Source organism: Anastrepha obliqua, chromosome 4 (genome assembly GCF_027943255.1).
Source record: "Anastrepha obliqua isolate idAnaObli1 chromosome 4, idAnaObli1_1.0, whole genome shotgun sequence".
NCBI classification, from domain to species: Eukaryota; Metazoa; Arthropoda; class Insecta; order Diptera; family Tephritidae; genus Anastrepha; species Anastrepha obliqua.
In genome coordinates, this window is record NC_072895.1 from 7,464,675 (window position 1) to 7,487,347 (window position 22,673).

The following is a 22,673-nucleotide window of genomic DNA, read 5'->3' on the forward strand; positions in this document are numbered from 1 at the left end:
AGTATTAGTAAAAATATTTATTTGGACAGGAACTACAGCTGATCTCCCTCTTAAAAAAGTCGTTTTGCGGTGCCCACTATATCTCTGAACTGGATCCTCTGAAATTAAAAAACCAAACAGATTTCGTTAAAGTAATGTTAAATCTAATAACAAATCGAAGGAATTAGCAAAATAATTTTTTTTCACAAAATGGCGGTTTCTAAAAAAAATCGATTTTTGATCAAAATTTCGGCATTAAATTGTTTATAAAAAAAAATATTTATCGCTGAAAAAAATCTTCGATTAATTACTACAAAATATATTTAAGAAGCTCGTATTCAAATTTGAGACTAATTGGTTTAGCCGTTTTCGAGTAATGTTGGTCACTGACTTTGAAAAAAAAACGCGTTTAAAGTTTACCTTGTACTTTCAAGTACTCTGAAAGGCCTTTTCAAATTTGCGTGTAACTTCGAAAATATTCACCGGAACGATATTATGTTTTCTCTGTGTTTTCTTAAATATTAAAAAATCATTTTTTTTTTAATTCTAACTGTATATAACCACTTAAATGTGTTCTAATTTTGACAACGGGTGTCCATCAACCCGTTACCCGCTGTCAGCTACAATTCTGTGCAAGGGCTTAGAAATCTGTCTTTGAGTTTCATTAATTCAAAATTTTCGCTGCTGTTTTCGATGACTTTTCGCTTTATACTGACAATAATTTGGACACCATCAGCTATATTTAGTTGAAATTGTGTCTCATTTTATTGGAAAAAATGGTCTTTTGTACTACCAAAAAAAATTTAATAGTGATAATATAATGGAAGATTTGCATAAATGCCCGTATGCAACCTCGTGCCTCATAGGGTTAACTTGTTTTGGCTTCTACACAAAAATATACATATTTCATTTATTTAATAAACATATGTACGTATGTGTGCGTGTCTGCATGTAATTTTGTTTAGATTCATTAAATGGCGTATTTGTTTACAGGTATTTTACTAAGTAAACAAGTTTGGCGCATTGAATTCTGGCATCAGGCAAAATGAAAAATTTAAGCAAAGAGAGATATTTCAGGCTTTAGAAGAGTATTCTTCGAATATACATTTACGCAGGTGCGGAAAATAAAAGCAGGTTTATTTATAAAGTAATAAAGTAACCAAAGAGGCGACACCCGTTACGGTTGTTTTATTGTAATTCGCTAAATGCGAAACACTGGAAAAATAGGCTAAATGTGGAAATATTTTATTACAACGAAACAATAAGTCGGTGAATCCTAAATGGCTCATTGTAAAAATTAAGCATAATTTCCAATTAAGAGAATTTTAAATGTTTAAAAATTCTTAAGAAATACTTTCGGACTAAATCGAACGATAGATACTTTATGAGGTTTGCACTTCGACCGCATGGCCTTTTGTGCAATCTGCTCATCACAGTACCTCATCGCGGTCCAGCTCTCTTATTAAACTCAGTTTAGAGCTGGGTTGGATTGAGCGTATGTGCCGCTCTGCTGGCTGCAGTTGGCCAAGTTGTCTGAACCTTCTCCGAACTATAGCGCTGCATTCCAAGACAAGGTGCATTGGAGTCTCCTGAGATTTGTTGCAGTCTGCAATGGTCTATGAAATTGCCCGTAAGCATTCTCAGTTTATCCTTGGGGATGGTTATGAATTTATTAAACCTCTTTTGGTTGTACCCTCCCAGTAAGGATTTCGTCATAGTTTGGTGCCAGCAAACCTCACTTAGCCTTAGCTCTTTACTTCTAAGCTTCTCCCTGATGGTGTGCTGTCCCACAGCAAGGAAGGCTGTTAAAGGCGAAGCTGCAGCCTCTCTCATCAATGCGTCCGCTATTTCGTTCCCAGTTATATCCCTGCGTCCTGGGACCCATTAAATTTCTCGTTATACTAAAGCACCAGTGAGGACTTGATCTCACAGAAGGCCATAAGAGGGCAATGAGTGCCGCCTGACTGTCGCTCAGAATGGAAATTCGCTCATCCCGAAAATTTCTGTCTCGACACATGACAGATGGCATATATCTCCGCTTGGGAGATGATTCGAAAACTATCCTTTGGCACAGAGCGCATGGTTCTAGGACAGTAGATTTCAGCAGCTATGCCTTCTTTTCCAATGCAGGTCCACTGCAGGTTAACTTATTCAATTATGAACTTTTTTCGACTAGAACAGAGTGATTCAATGCAGAAAAGCTATAGGAAATCCAACAAACGTATCAGCAAAAAGCTTTCACAAACACTTTTTAGACAAAGGCAATATTCTAGAATCTAAAAGCTAGAGGTAACCTTATCTACCCACTTATGAGGGAAGAAGTCTTGCTTCCGGTGGAATATGGGACACCGAATATCTAAAGAAATCTAAGGCGGAAGGTGGTATAATCTCAACTTCGTTGAATCTTCACTGTTAACACAAATCAGTTGAATGATAATATTACTTTCTGGTAATAATTTGGTAATACCTTGGGGGGAAGGAGTGCCGAAGAAATTTGCGTCTTCGGTATCAATAACCCTGGCAGGAACAACATCCAAGGTGCTGATATAAGGAAAAACTTTAGACTCATTTCATGTTGTAACAGCTGTGAAACAAGGAGACACAGTCTCTACCGTCATGTTTAACCTAGTTTTAAATTTTGTTCTCAGCGATAACGACCCTGGAGCTTTTAATTTTACGAAAATCGTCTAGATCTGCGACTATGCTGATGATCTTGCTACCGTTGCGAGAAACCAAGGCACACTTGCTGACTGTATGCTGAAGCAGATAACTAAAGGAAAGCTAGTCGGTCTTGAAGTTAATGTCGATGAGACAAAATACCTCGTTAGGTCTTTAAGCGCCACACGCAATGCCTACCTGGAGGTGGGTCCATGTATTTTTCACAAAGTGGAGTGCTTTAAATACCTGAGTGTAAACCCTTGCATCGCTGCAGACCACCTAATAAGATCAGTAGCACCTGTGAACTACCTTCCTTTTACTCCTAAGAAGAATATTTGGACCAGTAAGGGTAGCTGATGGGTCTTACAGAATAAGAAACAATGATGAGATCGGACAGCTGATATCAGGTCAAAATATTGTGCATCTTGCAGTGCAAGCTCAGTGGTTGAGACGATTTGGACACCTCCTCAGGGTGGACTATAGCAGGATTACGAAAAAGATCTTCGACTCTCTTATTATGGGCAGTAAAAAGCGTGGAAGACCGCCAAGAAGATGAGCAGACGATGTTCATGCAGATTTATGACCGCACAGAAACTCCAGAAAAGACTTGATAAAATAACTCTCTAGTTGAAAAAGTATCGCATTAAGCCAAAGGACACCAGTCTTCCCAAGTCAATTTTACACTAAATCGAAAAACATGCCCACGCCCTAAGCTCAATGATATAATCATTCCCCAAATTAACGTCACAAATATCTCGGATAGCAAATTCACATGGAAAACCCATATTTTCACCAAAAGGAAAGCTCTAGGAATAAAACTTAGAAGCCTAAGTTGGTTACTACATCGAAATTCCCATGTTTCTCTCGAAAGTAAGCCCTCACTTGAAACCGATATGGACATATGGCATTCAACTTTGGGGCACTGCAGGTAAATCCAACACCGAAATACTTCAAAAAATGATCTCAAATCCCCCTTATTATATCATAAATGCCCAAATTCATCGTGATCTCAAAGTACAAAGTAAATACAATAATTGAAGAAATGCGAGAATGTGCTACATCGCACAACACACGACTCCAATCGCACTCAAAGCCTCTTGTCACAGGAAAAATTGCAAATTCCATAACCGTCACCAGACTCAAAAGAAAATCTACAAAAGACCTCAAATGTTAATAAATTGCAGAGTCCGGCACTCGAAGTGTAACTAATCAAAAAGGTTATAAATTTAGTTTGGACAATTACTTTTATTCAATTCAAAGAAAAAAATTTGTGAAAATAATACAAAATTAAGAATCAATTTACTTTTCCTCGATATGACCACCTTTTGCCTTGACTATGACCTTGAGACGTTCCAGCAAGGAATCGCATGCTGCCCGAATGTGACTTGCAGGTATTTTGGCCTACTTGCGGACAATGACTTTTTTCAGCGCCTTGAGACTGGTGAATCTTTTAGTTCGGACCTTGCTCTCCAAAATGGCTGAAAGAGAATAATTCATTGTATGGACGTTATGAAATTCGGAACGTTGTTTTTTAGCCATTCTTGGTTCACTCGAGCTTTGTGAGACGGTGCCGAGTTCCGTTGAAACGTCCATGGTCTGCCACAAAATGTTTGTCTGCCCACGGCTTCAACGCAACTTCCAGAATACTTGCCCAATAATATTTTGCATTTATTTTGACGCCAGGCTCGATGATTGGGCGATTGGAGAGCGCCCATCTGCGGTTATAGCGGGACAAGCCATTACCTATAGCGGCTGTTGCCTCCTGGTGGCCTCTCGGTGACTCAAATTCTCGTATGAACGGTCGGTCAAATAAATATTATCGTTTTCGGAGTTTAGGAATTGCTCAATTTAAAAAATTTTCTCATCAAAGAGCACAATGTTCGGAAATTGACCGCTTTCGAACAAACTTTCGAAGAAACTTCCTCGCTCTCTCAAGTCTGACTTGTTGCTGCTTTGTGAGATCATGCGCCTTTTGGATCTTGTAAGGCCTGACTTTGAGATCATTTTTCAGTATGGGGCGGATGCTACGGTCAGATATTTTCAGTTCTTTTACCATTTGATTAGCACTTCGTCGGGGGTTTCGCTCAAGTCGCTTCTTCACTGTTTGAACCATTTCACGTGACGTTGCAGTCTTTTGATGATTACCTCCATGACGTTTAGCGATGCTACCAGTTTCGTTGTAACGAATAATGGTGCGATAAACAAAAACTTTAAGATGCTCGAGCTCACAAACAATCGCTGATTGTCATTTTCCTGTCAGATGTAATGTAATCACAAGTTTGAATGCAATTACGTTTGAAATCCATTACTGATTTTCTTTTTTCGCGTTTACTCTCGGCAAAACGCTTCGACGCGCTTGTAAACAACTAGACTGTCATTTAGCCAACTAACAGACAGCTGATACCCGTGCATCAGCTGCGCGAACGGTCTGAAGTTGGTTACACTTCGGGTGCCGAACCCTGTAGTCTAAATTATTATTTATCATAAAATTAGTAAATGGTTACACCACTGGGTACATTTCACAAATGTTTTTTTTCTCTGAAATGAAGTTAACAGCTTTAAGTAAAAATATTGCTTAATGTTTAAAACACAGATCGCAATAAAGAAATGGATTAAAAAAAAGTATCGAGTTTCTACTGTATATATTTATGTCATGAAAGCAAATATTTCTGCAAAAAGAGTGAGTCCAGTGAAATCGGGTTTGGAAAGAAGCCTTTTTTTTTTTTTGCCAAGTCTTTTCCATGGTTCGATGTAATATAAATAGTTGAGCGATGGCAGATTTTTCACGTTTAAAACCTCACTGATAACCTCCAATGGGCGTTCAAAAAAAGTACTTGATAAAACCGAAGATAAGAATTTCTATCAAATTTAGTACACAAATTTTTTTTCATCTTCAAAAAACTTTGAATATTTATCGCCGACCATTGACCACTTTTTAATAGATGTGTGCTTCTGAAACAACACATTATAACACAAAAACAACATTATAAGGCGTATGTCATTTGGTCTAATCTAATCTGATCATGATTTGAAATTGATCAGCAGAAACGATCATCTACAAGTAATCTGTATAACCCGCATTTACAAGAGAAAAAAGATAGTACATATTTGACTCTCCATACCTTTCGTTCAAAATATTAACCGGACACACGCACGTATGTAGTTGAAGTTCGTTTCCGAGCGCGCTTTCTAACCTTCTTCCTTGAACGTGATAATCTCACCCTCTTCAACTATTAATAAAATTTCTAAAGAATCATAAATTCAATACAGAATGGCACTGATGGTGCGATAATCCATATGTGTGGCAGTGCTAAATATTCACGATAACAGCCGCATATTTATTACCGCTTTAATTTGAAATTTGCTGAAAAAGAGAAAATAATTAAAAAAAAACGTGACCCCATAATTGATATGGATGAAGTGAGCAATTAAAAGAATTTGAGCGCCAAGCACATGGAGAGTCGGCGACAATTGGAATACCCTCTTCGTGAATTGCGCTCATCACTATGTGAATGTGAAGGTTTGTTGTTGCAATTCGATGCAATGCAATTTGAGTTGTGAGTTGATTTGCGCGTGGCTGGGAAAATTTAATAGTTTTTTCAGGTGTGATGAATGGCGCGGTGTTCGTATTTATTATACTCATAGAAATTTTTTTTTTTTTTATTTAATTTTTTTTTTTATTTTATTTTATTCTATTTTATTTTATTTTTAATTATATTATTTTATTTTATTTATTTTTTTTTTTATTGCATCCCAAGAAAGGAGTGATTTACATTAATTGGCGACAGCTTTGCTGCAAGCCAATAATTTATAACAGGTAAAAAGATTACAATTAAATAAATGACTATAAATATTATATAAACTAGTTAACAATTTTACAAATAAGAAAAACGTTTACTGTAAAAAGTTTCGAACTATATGACAAGAATTGAGTAAAGCTGCTTTCTGCATGTCGAAAATTAAATATTCTGGGAGTTGAAAAGTTTTCACGTTGCCTGCTAAGTTTTTATGCACTAGTCCGTGGGCTGAGATGATAATTGGTAGTATGTGCACCTTCCTTAGCTTCCACTGGCGTTTGTCATCAATGCCTTAGACAGAATATTTGGATATTTTTTCCGCATATGTTTTTTGCATGTTTTTGTTTAGAGGAACAGCAATATCAACTATATAACCAGTCGTTTGAGATTTATCAATCAAGAAAGTATCTGGCCTATTGTGGTCTCTTGTGGCATTTGTTAAAATTGTTCGGTCATAATATAGAAGGTAGTTCGAGTCTTCTTGAACAGGTTCTGGGGTATATCTGAAGTACGGAATTTTGCTTGGATTGAAGTTGTACATCTGCGTCAGTTTTAGATGGATTATTTTCACGATGTCATTGTGTCTCTTCAGGTACATAGAGTTTGCCAGTGTGGTGCATCCCGTGCTAGCCGTGGTCGAATGTCTCACTCCGACTATTGCATCTTCGACATCTGTCTGCAGTGGCATTTGGATCTCGCATTACATATTTAATGTAATTCCTAGTTGGAATCACACCATCTTGTATGGCGAAAATGGTACCCTCCGTTTCGGCAAATATCGACCTGTTGGTAAGTCATAAGTGCGACAATTTTTGGTCGACTTGTGGGCTCAGCAAGTCTTTTCGATATACGCCGTGGACAGCCATTTCAGACCATCTTTGGATTTTTTCATCTATTGTGGTTGCGTTCCTGATTTCGTAGGATTGATTCATCCGAAGTGGGGTGTAATTATCATCTGCAGCACTTGCAGCCTTGTCCAGATCGGATTGGGTGCACTTATGTTGGAAGTATGCTCTCATGTTTAAGATAAGTTTGTCATGCAGTGCTCCAACATCAATCTGTCCCCTGCCGCCCGCTTTTCTAGGTAGCATCATTCGAACGACAGAGCTTATTTTATTTTATTTTATTTTATTTTTGAGTTTAAACCATCTCGGCTATTGCCGGAGATTACCCATCCCGGATCAAATTTTCAAGGGATTGTGCTCTGGTGGAGCGTAGTCCAAGTTCTACGCCCATGCGACTATTATTGCATATGTGTCCAGTATGGTCGATTTCTGCATGTCTTCTAAAAGGTGTTGGCAGTCATGCTTCTTCAAATTTTTGATTAGATGCTTAGCCACTAATCCAGTGGACGATATAATTATTGGAATTATATTCACTTCCCTCGCTTTGTACATCCCTTTAAGTTCTATGGCCAAAGCTGCATACTTTGATATTTTGGTGGAGTATTTGCTTTGGATGTTGCGATTAAGAGGTACCGCTATCTCAATTACTTCAATTGTTTTATATATCTTGTCGAACAAGATGATGTCAGGTTTGTTGGCAGCTGCTGTTTGATCTGTAGATATAAATCTGTCCCAGTACAGTTTAAAATTTGTGTACGCTACAAGTACGCTACATCCAGCAATTACATACATGGTCAATTGTTTCACCATAAATGCCGCACCTTCGGCAACTATCTTCTATTGCCCCGCCATGTATCGACCTTCGAAAATTTCTTGTTGGAATAACTCGGTCCTGGTTAGCGATTGCGAAGTCTTCTGTTTCAGAAAATAGCTTTCCCCTTTTCAACCATAGATTGGATGATTGTGCGTCTATCCATTCCATTTCGAGGTCATGGAAATGTGTACCGTATATTGTTTTTGCCTTCCATGCTGCCATCATTTCTGCTGGGGATTTAACCCCCTCAGGTAGTAAGAAGTCCTGCTCCATCAAACTGAGCGGGGTAAAGCCATTATCTGCCATAGCGATAGCTTTAAATAGATGAGACTCGCTGCTAAGAAAATATGTACCTCGTTTCGGCGTTTACGAAAAAGTAGACGCGCTATATTAATGATGCCTCTCCCACCAACGTTTCGAGGAAGCGATATTCTTTCAACAGCGCTTTGAGGGTAATGGCTTTGGCACTTAGTAAAAGTGGTGCGTATCAGCGTTTCAATCCGAAGGATATCTGTCTGAGACCATTTTATTACTCCAAACGAGTAAGTCAAAAGAGATATGGCCCAGGTATTAATTGCTTTGCATTTATTTCCACTGTTCAAACTCGTTTTTAATACAGCTTTCAGCCGTACCTCAAATTTGTTAATGAGGTTTTGCTTTACTAGCGTTTGGTTGATTCCTTTAAGTTGCAGAAATCCGAAATATTTATAAGATTCGCTGCTATGCAAGTTGTCTATAATAATATTTTGATCTACTGAGTAGTTTTCTTCGGATTCATCAAGCTGACCTCTAATCAGGTGTATTATTTTACACTTATCTGGTCCGAATTCTATTCGCACGTCATCACTAAAAGCTTTAGTGGCATCTGTCAGCTCATAAATCTTATGCTTTTGGTTTGCGTAAAGTCAAGTCGTCAACAAACAGAAGATGGTTGAAAATGTGCTCTCTTATTTCCGTTCTTATTTTATGTAATTTTATTTATTATTTTCATTGAAACATTAAAAATGTTATTTATGGTGCGATGGATATTTTGACTGCCTGGAATAAACACTTGTGTGCAAAAAAAATAGTAGCGTGGAAAAAAATTTAGTTAAAAAAATTTTTTTTTGGTTTTTTTTTTGTTTTGTACTCAATTTTTTTTTTTGTTTTTGTAAGACAATTAGAGAAAAAACTTAAATTTCACAGAAATTTAACAAACATTTAAGAGTTATCATCAAAACTTTCAATTTTTTATATAGATTCTTTAGCGAACTTCAAGGTATGCAGTTTTATAACCCATTTACTTTAAGTGCAAAAAGTTAGAGGTTAAAGTGGCTAAAATTTCTCATTGATTCTTGACAATTTTTTTTTTTTTTGGTAGGCACCAATTTTCAGCCATATGTATACAAATTCCAAACTTGTTCTTCAAATCAGTGTTCTTGGAAAAATTTCGTGTGTGCAGTTTCTATGGCCCAGTGTTGGTATGTTGGTCTAAAATCGCGTTAATTTGTGACAATTTTTTTAACATGCGATATTGATAATTTTCTTCCATATAAAGGATATGTTGGGAGGCCTTTTATATGGAAGAAATGTTCAACATCTCAGCGTAAAAAAAAATTCAAAAATCAACGAGAATTTTGAGCCACTTAAAACTTGCACTTTCTTATGCTTATATTGAAAGGGCTGCACATTCAGAATTTTTAGCAGAAAACGTTGAAAATTTTGAAGTTTTTTTTTTTTTTTTATTTTTTTAATATATTAAATTTTTTTGAATTTCGTACAAATTTTGAAGCTTCGAATTATAAGGTTTTAACTGTAAAATACACCACACTTTTATAAAAGCAAAAAATAATGACATACCAAAAAACAAAAAAATATAAAAATAGTTGAAACTTGATAATTTGTCACGCTTCTATTATTTTGAGCATAGGTGTATACTTTAACTTTATAAATAGCAGGGCGTTTGCGAAAAATGTGTCTCCTAGGTAGCCTTGAGATCGATATATTCCACAAAATAGTATTTATAGTTCGACTAAGGTCATAATCGGTGTATATTTCAACTATCTAAGAATAAATTTTTTTTGTTTTGGAAAAAATAGTCCCGCGATTTGTACTTATGCCTGACTTGGTGGTATTTATATTAGTATAAACATAATTTAATCATATAATAAGATCTATTTTTCCGAAGATGGCCCTATGATGAAGACATTGTGAAAAAACGTAGGTAAAGGGTTTTCCAATAACAGGTATTATCTAACGCTATCGAAAGATGATTAACGATTTATTATGGCCGGAATTGGATGGTATTGGTCTGGACAACGTTTATTTTCAACAAGACGGCGCTACGTGCCACACAAGCAACGAAACCATTGATTTTTTAACGGGAAAAGTTTCCGGACTGTGTTATCTATCGAAGAGGTGATCACAATTGGCCACCGAGATCTTTAACACCTTGTGACTTTTTTCTTTCGGGCCACGTTAAAGAGATGGTCTACGCCAACAGCCCAGGGTCGGTTCAAGTCCTCAAAGATGGAATTCGTGAGACTATCAAGGACATAGGGCAGCCACTTTGCAATTCGGTTATGGACAATTTCATGAAAAGGATATCGCCTTGTAAGGGTGATCGTGGTGGTCATTTTCCTGATGTTATTTTCCACTATTAACGGCATACCTTCCTCTTTATAATGAAATAAACATCCGATCACTTATATTGAAAAATAGAATTTTTCTTTGAATATCAAAATAACACCCCTTATTGGAAAACCCATTACTTAACCAAAAAGTTGGCCCGGATCCGTTTGCATTGAGGCTTTGGCGTCCTGAAGTACTTTTAGTCAGGAAGTTCAGTGTGCTATCTCAGGCAAAATTATGCAGGATGGGATAGGTTTAATGGTTGCCCAAATGAGGGCCATTTGGACAAACACAGGCGAAAAACACAGGCCAAGAAACCGGTGGAAAAAACGAATCAGGGGCTTCGGATTAGAGGATGATGGCCAACAGTGGCAAATTAAATTTGTATTAACTGCTTCAAGCTATTGATGAAATTCACCTGGTGTTGATATGTACTATAAATCTACAATATCCGCAGGTGTAAAAAAATTGAGAGCTCAGATGTCTAAATATTTGCCGAAAGCTGCGGCTTTGTTAGCCTTAGAAGTTCCCTCGAGCTACCCGTGGCCAGAAGGGTATCTCGCGACTTTTCACGCTTGTGCACTAGCACAGCGCTGGCTGAGTTGACGCAATGATTATTATAATGTTTTTTTTTTTAAACGTAATGTTGTTTTTTTTTTTTGTTCAAATATCATTCGCCCATTCGCCAATCAACATATAAATGCAGAACTTCTGAATGTTTTTTGCGATACGCACCATTTAATTTTTGGAGACATCGTAAAACTGTAAAGCGTATCATTCGAAGAAGAAGTTCAGCCGTTACTTGTCAAATATTATATATACCTATATATACATACGTCGAAAGTTTTCTTGTGATGAGCATTTAATCTTGGCTTGAATTTTATACCCTCGGAAATGTGTCGTTATTCTAAAAAGTAACTTTTTATAATTTGTTAGGAAATATTTATTATGTAAATAGTAAAGAGCATTGGGTATACCTATATATAGGTGTGTACTCGTATATACGTAAGTAAATATTGCTCGCATTATAGCCAATTGCGACAAAAAGCACCTCTTATCAGAGATTAATTGAAGCATCGAAGAAGTCACTTGATAAGAAAATCTTATTTACAATGCAGTTGGATTTTTTATACCCAATGCTCTTTACTATTTACGGAATATTTTCTAACAAATTATAAAAAGGTATTTTGTAGAATAATGACACATTTCCGTGGCTAAAAAACTCAAGCCAAGATTTAAATGCTCATTACAGGAAAACTTTCGACGAGCGTTTTTTAGGCTGCGCCTATTAGTATTGAATACCATCGCTTCAATAGTTCACAAAATACAAAAATGTCGCCAGGAAAGCTTTCGTTATTTACACAGCAGATCGCTTACATCCCATTCGGATCGCCTTTGCCCATTTTTTATATGCAATTATGTATCTCAAGAAAATTCAACTGATTTACTAATATAAGTTAATAGGCCTCTTCTATTCGTCACTTCCCCACATGGTATCTCTATGCTCGATTAACTTGCGATATGTTTATAGCGAGTATGGCTAAAGCACAATAGGCCGCACTGCCTTACCATCACCTGTAATTTAAGGCAGCTCTCTTACCGCGTTGCCGACATATGTTCATTTATACCAGTTGCTTCATCTATTCGCCACTTGCTAAGTATTCGCGAAAAAAAAACAAACCTAATATTGCATAAGTTATTCCAACTGCAGACACACAGGCACCCACTCGCCAGGCAAGCAAACATGCGGTGTTCATATTATTCTCATTATTTAATCACCCTGTTCATTTTAGAGAATTACGACAAACAATAAGTGCATATGTGCTTATGCCTATGAATGTGAATATCTTTCTTCTGGCTATTCACCGGGTATAAATACCGCATTTCAAGTTTCCTTTTCTTGCTTTGTTTGCTGTTGTTTGAAAAATGATGCAGCAAATTTTGTTATCTTCAATTACCAATGCGAATGTATCGGTAAAAGGGAAATTCAATAAGTACGGTAACTGCATAAAATCTTTTAAGATATCTGTAGCATTCAAGACTTCAGTTGTACCCGTTCATGGAAAATTCAAAATAGGCACAGGAACAAAGAAACGTTTTTTCTAGACTATAAGGCTGCCCCACATGGACAAGTAGAGAATAACTATCCAGTGGTGTACCACACCAAGGAGTGCAGAAATAATACATTGAACATTGAACATTGACTATAGGTAGGCAAGTCGGTTAAGTTAAGGGGGTATCCTAGTCTAGAAATTTGAAAACATCGAAAATATTTTTTTTTTTTTTCAAAATTCGATAGTTTAAGTATTCAAAAATATCTCCCTAAAAGGATTTTTCAAAATTCGAATTATTTTCAAAGTTACAACTATTTTAGTGACGCGACAGCTGGACTGGTTTGAGCGGACGGCGAACTTCAAACGTGTTTTTCTCGAAACTACTTCTTTTGATACGGTCGGCACGATATCTCAAGTTCTAATCAACCGATTTGCTTGAAGTTTTTCATGAATATTCTTTAAATATTGTATATCTCTATCGCATGACGCACGAAAAACTTGAAATTTTTTTTAATAAAAAAAAATGTTCCCCTTTTTTTCTGCGTCATACGATAATGACATTCATATTAATTAAGAATTTTTCATCTTTTTTTTTCAAATGACCACAAAGGTAGAAATCGTGACGACGAGGACACTGGCTTTTGTTTTCCCCCGCTACTTCAAGGACGCATAATTCCATGAAATTTTTTTTTTTAATTCATTTTGTGTGCTCTTAATATATAAATAAATAAATGAGTTCGGGCCTCTAGACTAGAATACCACCTTAAGACGCTAAATGCTGTGGCTATATATTTAAGCTTCAGAAGTTCCTAAAAACATTTGCTCTGGCATGGGTGGGTAAGACATACAAGGTTCGAGGCAATGTCCAAAATTTATATAGAATTTATTGGTTATTGTTATTGTAGCAGCTAAAACATTCCCAATACATGTACGGAGAATGCTGCTGGAGTGACAATGCTTGGCGAGATATAAATCCAGGGTGTTCTAGTAGAACCGACTGTCGTGCGAAAGCGAATTTATTGGTCTAAAATTTTGGTTTCCCTTGACTGTTATCAATTACATAAGAGCCCGCCTCCAAAGGGTAAATGGTTTTTCTGAAATAAATAAAATTGTACCCGAATGTTTACTTTTGCCTGTTGAAAAGCGAGCGCTATTAAGTGAAGTCTTTTTTATATATTTTCATCTGCTTATCCCTGGTGACAGAAGCATTTAGATGCTATTAAATAAGCAAGGCAAGCAATACTCTTTCTTCTTCTTCTTCTTCTTCCGTTCCGCGCTCTCGCTTACAGTTCAAGCAAGGTAACGTCGCATGAGCAATAACGCCACATTTTTTTGTGCATGCAGCTGGCTACATCGAATTATAAGACGTTATCACGTCAAAAAATTAAACAAGAAATAAGAAAAAAAGTCAAAACAAAGCAATATGTCCCGTTGTGCACACAGGAGTATATATGCATAGGTTTATTTCATCTCTGTATTTTGCATATTACTGTAATTTTCGTTCAATATTCATTCCACTTAAAAAAGTATATGAAAGTTATAAAAACATTGATTTTTACTCAAATCGAACTCAAGAAGAAGCAAACCAAATTAAAGCAGCACTTTAAAAGTAATCGCACTTATCAAACTGCCCTCGTACAACTAGATTATAATTCGCAGAACAAGGTCATTAATAAACTAAACGTGAATCTGAAAAATAGGTCTACTAATATTCAAACTTGTGGCTGTTGTAGGTCACTTCAATGGAGTGAAAGTGAAACACCTCATGGATACGGAAACACATAAATGCGCGTGCACTACTCCTACGTTAAGTAATTCTGTACGCACATACATACATACGTAAATATAATTGTAGATATGTGCAACAAAAAAAACAACAAGAGCCACACAATTGAAAAAGTCGTATTCAAGTGGACGTAACCCTGTACACACACACACACACTTGTACGAGTATACCTATCAATTTTGCACAGAACAAGTGCTTCAGCACTAGCACACTTGTGAAATTGTTTCATACAAACAGACGCAGGTAGATATGTAGCTGTGCTCATATTTTGCATAAAGAGTGAATTCACCTTTGAAATAATTTCAGTTTATTGGATAAATCTCACTTCAGTGAGCGACTGACCCACAAAAAATTTAAAAATTAAGGTTACTGCTATCTCGGCAGTAAATTATGCATCAAAAAAGGGGCGAATTTCGAGTGTTTGTATTTTACCGTTGGAGGGGTGTTTGTGTGCCTGTTTGTATGAATGTATGCGAATGTGGTTAAATTTTCACGACTACAAATGACATATTGTAACTGCTTCCCGATTTTATACACACTCGTGTGCATAGGCTCACGCTCGCTCACTCGTGTATCATATGTATGTACACACATACATACATATATAGGCTTGTGTAATTTTCAACAGCTGTGTTTTACGGAATGTTGATGGCATTCGTTTACGTCTAGTCAAGTAGTCAAGTTTGTAATAAAAAAATGTAACTATTGGCACTTCGGCAATCGCATGTTACAGAATTAAATAAAAACAAAAAGAAACAAATAAGTTTTTAACACCTATTACATTTCACAGTGAATATATGCGAAGTGTGGCTATTAAATAACAAAACCGACGCTGCAAAATATTTTATTTAGATTTCATACATAAAATGTGTTTCATAACAGGGATTTATCGACAAGTTTTGATAATTTATTTATTTCTTATTTAATTTTGATTATTTTTTCAGTTCACTTTACTAAAAAAACCATAAAAATTCAAGTTTCAAACTTTGTACAGATCAGAAAAAATGCAACTAACTTAAATCAAAACCAGATTTCAAAGTTTATAAAAATTAAACAAGAAAGCCTTCAACAAATTTTTATCGAAATTTCAAAAATTTTAATCAGAGTTGTAGCCCATTGAATTTGGTATATTAAAGCACAAGTTTTAAATGGTTCAAAAGTTGCACTGATTTGTGAATATTTATTTTTACTGACTGCGTTGGGTGTTTTCTTCCACATAAACAATGAAAAAACACAAGAGAGCCATATATCTTTTGGAAATTTAATTTTCCTTAAAAATTTCTACCAGAGGTATTGTGTGACTATATGTACTTTGCCTTTAATTATATACAATCTTGCATAGCTAAACCAAACCAAAATAAATTGAAAAGATTTTGCTGTTTGGAATAAAATGAGGTTAAAGCACACAAGAAAATTTAAAAGAAATTTCTTTCAATTTTTTAATAAATCTTCATTATCCCACGGTCATTGCAGCAGAAAGTTTCCGAACCTGTTTCGAAAATTATTTGCCGAATTATTACTATATTAATGCTCTCTGACCTCTAATGTGATCTATGGTACCAGACCGCAAGCCTATAATTGGAGGCTTCTGATGAATCACAAGAGAAGGATGACGCAGCAGAACTTTTTATAACGCTGTCGTTTTTTTCTGACTTTGATCTGATGCTCATAAAAGGCACTGAAGGGTCCAAGTGTAGAGTGGACCCTTTTTTTGTGTCATTGTTGATTAGCATACCTTGTGCGATGGTAGAAAACCTTGTGCTATACTAAAGGATGAAAAGTTTAGAGTAAGTACGAAAATTCAAATTGATTGGGCAATCTTTATTTTTTATGTGTTGTACTATTCAGACATTTACTTTTTAAAGATAATCCCTTTCAAATATTGGCAGCAACTGCGCCGTAATTCGGCTATCCATAAACACCAATTTGGAATGACTCGCTAGAGGACTTCGGTCGGTATCTCGTGAGTAATGCTGGCGACCATTGCCTCAATCTAAGCTTTTTTATCCACAAAGCATTTAGACTTTTCATATACCACAAATAAAAGTCCAAAGGCGTTATATCACACCATCTTCGTGGCCAATCCACTGGTCCGAGACGAGAGATAATTTGCTGATCGAAACAACGACGCAGGTAATCCATTGTTTCCGGGCTTTATGGAAAGTAGCGCAATTTTGTGGAGATCAATTTCCGCCACCAAAAAGTGGTTTATCTTGGCTTGGTAGTGTTCGCCATTCACTGTTACCTTTGTTTTTAGAAAATCTAGAGAATCCAGTGAACATTGAACGGTGTAATGGAATCAAAGCTCATTTAAAGATAATAAGAGATTATTTGTCGTCGATTTACGACTTCATACCGGGACTATTAAATGGTTTAAACCAAGCCAGCATCACTAGGTGCTCGGTTGTCGAACCTAAAAATAATTAATTTACTGAAATAATGGATGGGATGGACAGTAGGGCGGGTCAATTTAAAAATCGCTCATTGCTCTATGAAAATCGTACTCTAGGGTTCAAAATAAGAAACTTTGCCGAAGGAACCATACCTCTAAAACGAATTCTGATGTCCCCCAATTTGGGTCGAACGAAAAATCCCACTTTGACCCATTTAGAGTGCTCCGATCGAGTCCAAATGTATGACCGACCCCCACTAACTTTGGACGGCCGATCCACCCATGCCAGTGGCACACCCCCTGGAACTCCCCTGGGGGATTCCCCATACAATCATTTCAAAATATCACCATTTTTGGCCTTTACATGAGAAAAGAAACTAAAAAATTCGACCCAAATTGGGGGAGGTGGCTACGTCAATAAGCAAAATTGTCAGATTTGGGGCTCAGAAAATCCACACGTTACTGTACAAATGCATCCACAACGAGTTACTGTTTGGTGCGGGTTTTGGTCTAGCGGCATCATCGGGCCATTTTTTTTGAAAATGAGCGAGGAGCCACGGTTACAGTAAATGGCGAGCGTTACCGTGACATGCTCAACGAGTTATTTCCAAAAATTGAAGAGGATGACATGGACGACATTTGGTTGTCACACTGCCAAAGTTACACTCGAACTTTTGGCTACCGTTTTTGAAAACCGAATAATCAGTCGAAATTCCGATATCAATTGGCCGCCTTGGAGCTGTTTTTGTGGGGAGCCGTTAAGGACAAATGCTATGCGAACCATCCAGAGACGATTGATGCTTTAAAACACGAAATCGAAGTTGCCATTCATGAAATTGACGAACAACGCTGCATTTGTGATCTGGTTTCTGCACCGGCCAAGCATAAATAACAGAGGAAAAAGTAGCGGTGGTTAATTGGACAGTTTCTCGATGAATTTACGTTACTTCAATAAGAGTAGTTTAACGGTACTCAAAGAGAAAATTCCCAACTATGGCTATGCCAACGAGGCTCCTCCAAACCTAACCTATAGTATATACACGTAATACCACATTCCGTTCTCAATTACTTAGGCCAGCTTTGAAACCTTTCCGCATTTAAATAAACCAAAAAGCTCTTCATATATTACACTATACATAGATTTATACATACATTTGAGCGCATTTTAATAAACCAATTTTTATTCTCATTTCAGAAAATCGCCGAAAAATGCACTCTCATTATGCCCTATTAGCCACACTGGCCTTGTGTGCGGTCGGCGCACTAGCAGACGTACGTGCTCTTCCTCTCTTCATCTACAATATACAATATTTGTTTGCATACCTTAATTTTTTATATTACTCAATTCAATTTTCCATCTTCGCCAGCAGAAAAGTGCCACTATGGAAGCTATTGCTTATATGGAGGGTCCCACCGTGAAGGGCAATGTTACCTTCATGCAGAATGGCTGCTCGGAGAATGTTCATGTGCACGTCTATTTGACTGGATTAGCACCGGGCAAGCACGGTTTCCACGTGCATGAGAAAGGTGACTTGACCAATGGCTGCACCAGCACTGGCGGACACTTTAATCCCGATAAGGTATTTGAATTTTTATCAATATTATATTTGGAGAAATCCGAAGCAATTCGGTTTTTATATAGCATAATTTAATCTTAGAAAATTTTGGAAAGTTCCAAGTTAAAATTAACTTAGCTTAGGCTTTAGTATGTAATACTCATGAGGCTGACATGATTCACTTTAGGAGGGTGTTCTAGTGGTTTTAAATATCAAAAAACCGTTTCAGTCATCTAACTTTCTAGCTGTTATGTTATGTTCTGTTATGTTATATGTCCATTCTCGCTGCTTTTCATGCACCGAGACGGAAGTTTGGACAAGAAATATGTGGCTCATCCTAGCGTAACTCTTTATAGCTAGAAATTTTATAGCTAGATGCCCCAGCTATAGATATTGGTCTTCTCTTCCTTGTCGTTTTATGTTATCTGTAGGCACCCCGAAATGATACCACAGTCGTCGAAAGAAAAGTATTAATGAAATATTCGTATCAGCTTGTGATCTCGACAAGCTCTGGTTTTTTTTTTTTTGCATAGTGAAAATATTTTAACAATGGGCTTTTTAACAGACTGTTCTTCGGCTCTGAGCGAATTTAACAGCTGATAGGCTGACGTCACTTGGGATGAATTTACAAACAAACTGAGATTGTGTTGGTTATATATGAAAGAATCAGCCAATGACACTTCGTTGCCGTTTGAACAACGACTGATTGGACAAGTACGTGAGTATGTGTGAAATTATCGTGCAGATTGCGGAAGCCAATAACGTTATGTTGGAGACATACGAAAACAAATCCACACAACCCTCACTCATGTTGCTTTGTTGCTATCACCGCACCGGTTGATTGGACGACTGTATGCATATGAAATGATCGTGCAGAATTCGATTGCCGAATCCCCAAGTGACGTGGCAGCCAACGTTCCCCTCACAATTTTCTTTTTCACCATAGTTAAAGAGCAAACCTTGAAATCTATCATTCTTGGATTTCTTAAGCTTCGCAATTTCGGTGGTGTGCAGAATTCGACTACCGAATCCCCAAGTGACGCAGCAGCCAAAGTTCCCCTCACAATTTTCTTCTTCACCATAGTTAAAGAGCAAACCTTGAAATCTATAATTCTTGGGTTTTTTGCGCTTCACGATTTCGGTGGCGTAATTCAGCTGATAATCATTCGGTGCTTACAAAATATTTCCCTCTAGAAACCGAAGTCGATTCACTAGCTTAAAAACTATTTGATATGAAAGGTGATAGGATAGCAGCAATGTTTGGTGAAAAGATCAAGTTAAAAAACGCAAAACCATTTCCCTATCTCAAAATCAACCGCGCCCTAAAGGCACTTAGGTGATTCAATGTATAAAAAATTAAAACATTAAATAAAAAATAAAAAATAGTTAAAACTTTGCAATATTTCACGCTACTATTATTTTGCCCGCCACTGCATATAACTATACTTATTTTATTTATAAATACAATATAAAACAGGAAATTTCGCGCATGTTATTGGCTTTATTAAGGGAATGATATATTCATTGTACTGTCGAAACCAAGAAGGCGGAAAGAAAAAATAATAATCAAATGAGAAAACCATTTTTGAATTGCCCATAACACCGAAGTGACTTCTAAATGAAAATACTGTGGATGGCATAATCGAAGTTGGATATGAGGACGTTCACACCATTCTCAATGGGCCACAACAAAACGAAAATAAAGTTCTTAGTTATTTTTGTGGCTTGGCAAGGAAAATAGCGGTCACGGGTGTGATTTCCTCACTTGAATGGAATGTTGTTGTTGTTGAAGTGGTTGAATATTTCCACTGAAATAATCCTAATTAGTGTCCAGCACCGTTTTACTACCACTGCCCTCGTGTGATGATGTTTTTTTTTTCCTTCCAAGTCGATGTCTGAGATCTCATTAATTTGCTGTAAGAAAGGCTTACCGAAGGAGCGGAGTCGTGCCCTAGCTAGCCCTGGGTATTCACATAAGTAGTGGAAAAGACTATCCTTCACCCCTTCCACTTGACAGCTTCTGCAGATGAGATTGAAGGGGAGGTTGAGTCTGGCTGCATGATCCCCTACTTTCCAATGACCTGTAAGGGTTACAGTGATGCGTGAGATGTTTCGTTGAGAACATCCTAACAGGTGATTCGTCCTTTGGATTTTGTACGACGGCCACGTGTTTTTTGTTGTAATACATGTAGTTAGTTGCTTCCATCTTCTTTCGACTAAAGCATGATAGTGTGAAGCAATGGATGCTTTTATTTTCTTGAGTGGGGTGGAGACTGCCAGCGCCTCTGCTAAGTCTAGTGTCGAACATTTTCTTGCTAGCTCATCCGCTACCTCAATGCCCCGTACGTTTCTATGACCGGGAACCCATATCGGAGTAATTTCAAGCCAATGACTAAGCAATTCCAGTGCCTCTCTACACTGTAAGACTAGTTTGGATGAAATGCAGTTGGAGTCTAAAGCCTTGATAGCTGCTTGACTGTCTGAGAAGATAGCTACTCTTGCACCAAGTTCCTTGTAGAGTTTTAGTGATTTGCATGCTTCCCTGATCGCTAAAAGTTCTGCCTGGAACACGCTGGCATAGTCAGGAAGTCGAATTGACTGAGATAGGTTGAGTGGCTCCGAATGGAAGCCAGCTTCCACACCACAGTTCATCTTAGACCTGTCAGTATAACATAGATTTCGATATCGTACTTTCCAATCACCTTCCCTTTGCTCCATCTCGGTGGAAAACGTACCGTAAAGTCTTTCTTGAAGTTAAGGTCGGGGACTGTGTAGTCTGATCTGTTTTTGAGCAGCGAGTGTCCCTGTAGAAGGATCTTACTCACCGCGCTGCAAGTAGCGATTGTTTTAATATGTAAATCTAATGGTAGCAGATGAGTTAATACATTAAGCGCTCCTGTAGTTAAGATACATGCTGTGCTTTGTATCTTGTTCAGCTTGGTTTGGAATGAAGGCCCATAGGCTTCTTTCCGCGCTAATCATTTCGCTCTACTGGCTATTAACTGGCCAAGAGTCAGCGCTTTTTGAAGAGACTTTTCACTATTTAATGTAGAGACCTTATTAAATTTTACAAAGCAAACCATATTTAATCTGTAAAAATAAGCAAATATTTGATTAATTAATTTTATTTGTCACTCCACACAGATGGATCATGGTGCGCCTGGCGATGAAGTGCGTCACGTTGGCGATCTGGGCAATGTGGAAGCCGCTGCGAATGGTATTGTCGACACCACTTTCACCGACCACCTAATCAGCTTAACTGGCAAGCGCACCATCATCGGACGCGGTCTGGTTGTGCACGAATTGACCGATGACTTGGGCAAGGGCAACCATCCCGATTCGAAGAAGACAGGCAATGCAGGCGGACGTTTGGCTTGCGGTGTCATCGGTGTTAAGTAAATATCCTAAACAAAAAACAAAAAAGCAAACACTCTCTCACCACTCGTACACGCACATACAGTGAAAGCTTCAACCAAACCACATCATGAGTAGTACGGCTAGTCTACTAAGCAATAATTGTGTTTATATGTAATTGTTGTTATTAACTGTTGTACAATTGTTGTAATGTCAATCATTTGCTTAAGCAGCGTCGTCTCAGTGCAGCAAATTAATGTATTATCCACTTGTTTCACTTATACTGCTAATTTTATCATTTGATTTCTATTTTCTGGCTTTTTCTTGCACTTTCTTTTATTTCTGTATCCACTTAATTTCTAATTTTATATTTTTCGGCCTTATTTTCACTTTCTCTGTATTACTTTCAATGTTAACACTGTATCCTTTCTTCGCTAATTACCGCTTTTAAAAATCTGCAATAATCTGTGTTTTCATCATCGCTTTGTGGTCGAATAACTTGAATAAATTGAAAACCTGTGTTTGATCAAATCTATTAAATTTATGCAAAATCTTTTTTCGCTTCTTCAATTATGTGTGTATGTACATATATGTGTTTAATTACAGCAATTATTTAATGTCTTTTTATATGTAAATAAGGTTATGTTTTTATACACACAGCTGTAATGAGTCACTGCACTTGTGAATACTAGGGATGCCAATATTAGCGGTGACTGTTTATAACGCGATTTCGGGATTTTTTTTCATATGTTCACTCCGCTCGGGAGCTTAGGACTTCGACAAGACTCTTCCATCGGCCACGCTTCTGGGCTGCTTGTTGTTTTCGGG

At 37.1% G+C, this 22,673-nt stretch overlaps 1 protein-coding gene across 3 annotated transcripts in view; it reads left to right on the plus strand.

The window, feature by feature from the left end:
* Positions 1–22,673, plus strand: part of LOC129243714 (extracellular superoxide dismutase [Cu-Zn]) — a 40,912-nt gene that overhangs the window by 5,873 nt on the left and 12,366 nt on the right. For 2 of the 3 annotated variants that reach the window (XM_054880953.1, XM_054880951.1), the window contains exons 2-4: positions 18,131–18,207; positions 18,303–18,515; positions 21,636–21,886. In XM_054880953.1, the coding sequence (XP_054736928.1) occupies positions 18,145–18,207; positions 18,303–18,515; positions 21,636–21,886 (527 nt within the window). In that variant the 5' untranslated portion in view covers positions 18,131–18,144. The remainder of the gene's footprint in view (positions 1–18,130; positions 18,208–18,302; positions 18,516–21,635; positions 21,887–22,673) is intronic. The other variant, XM_054880952.1, reaches the window with a different exon arrangement.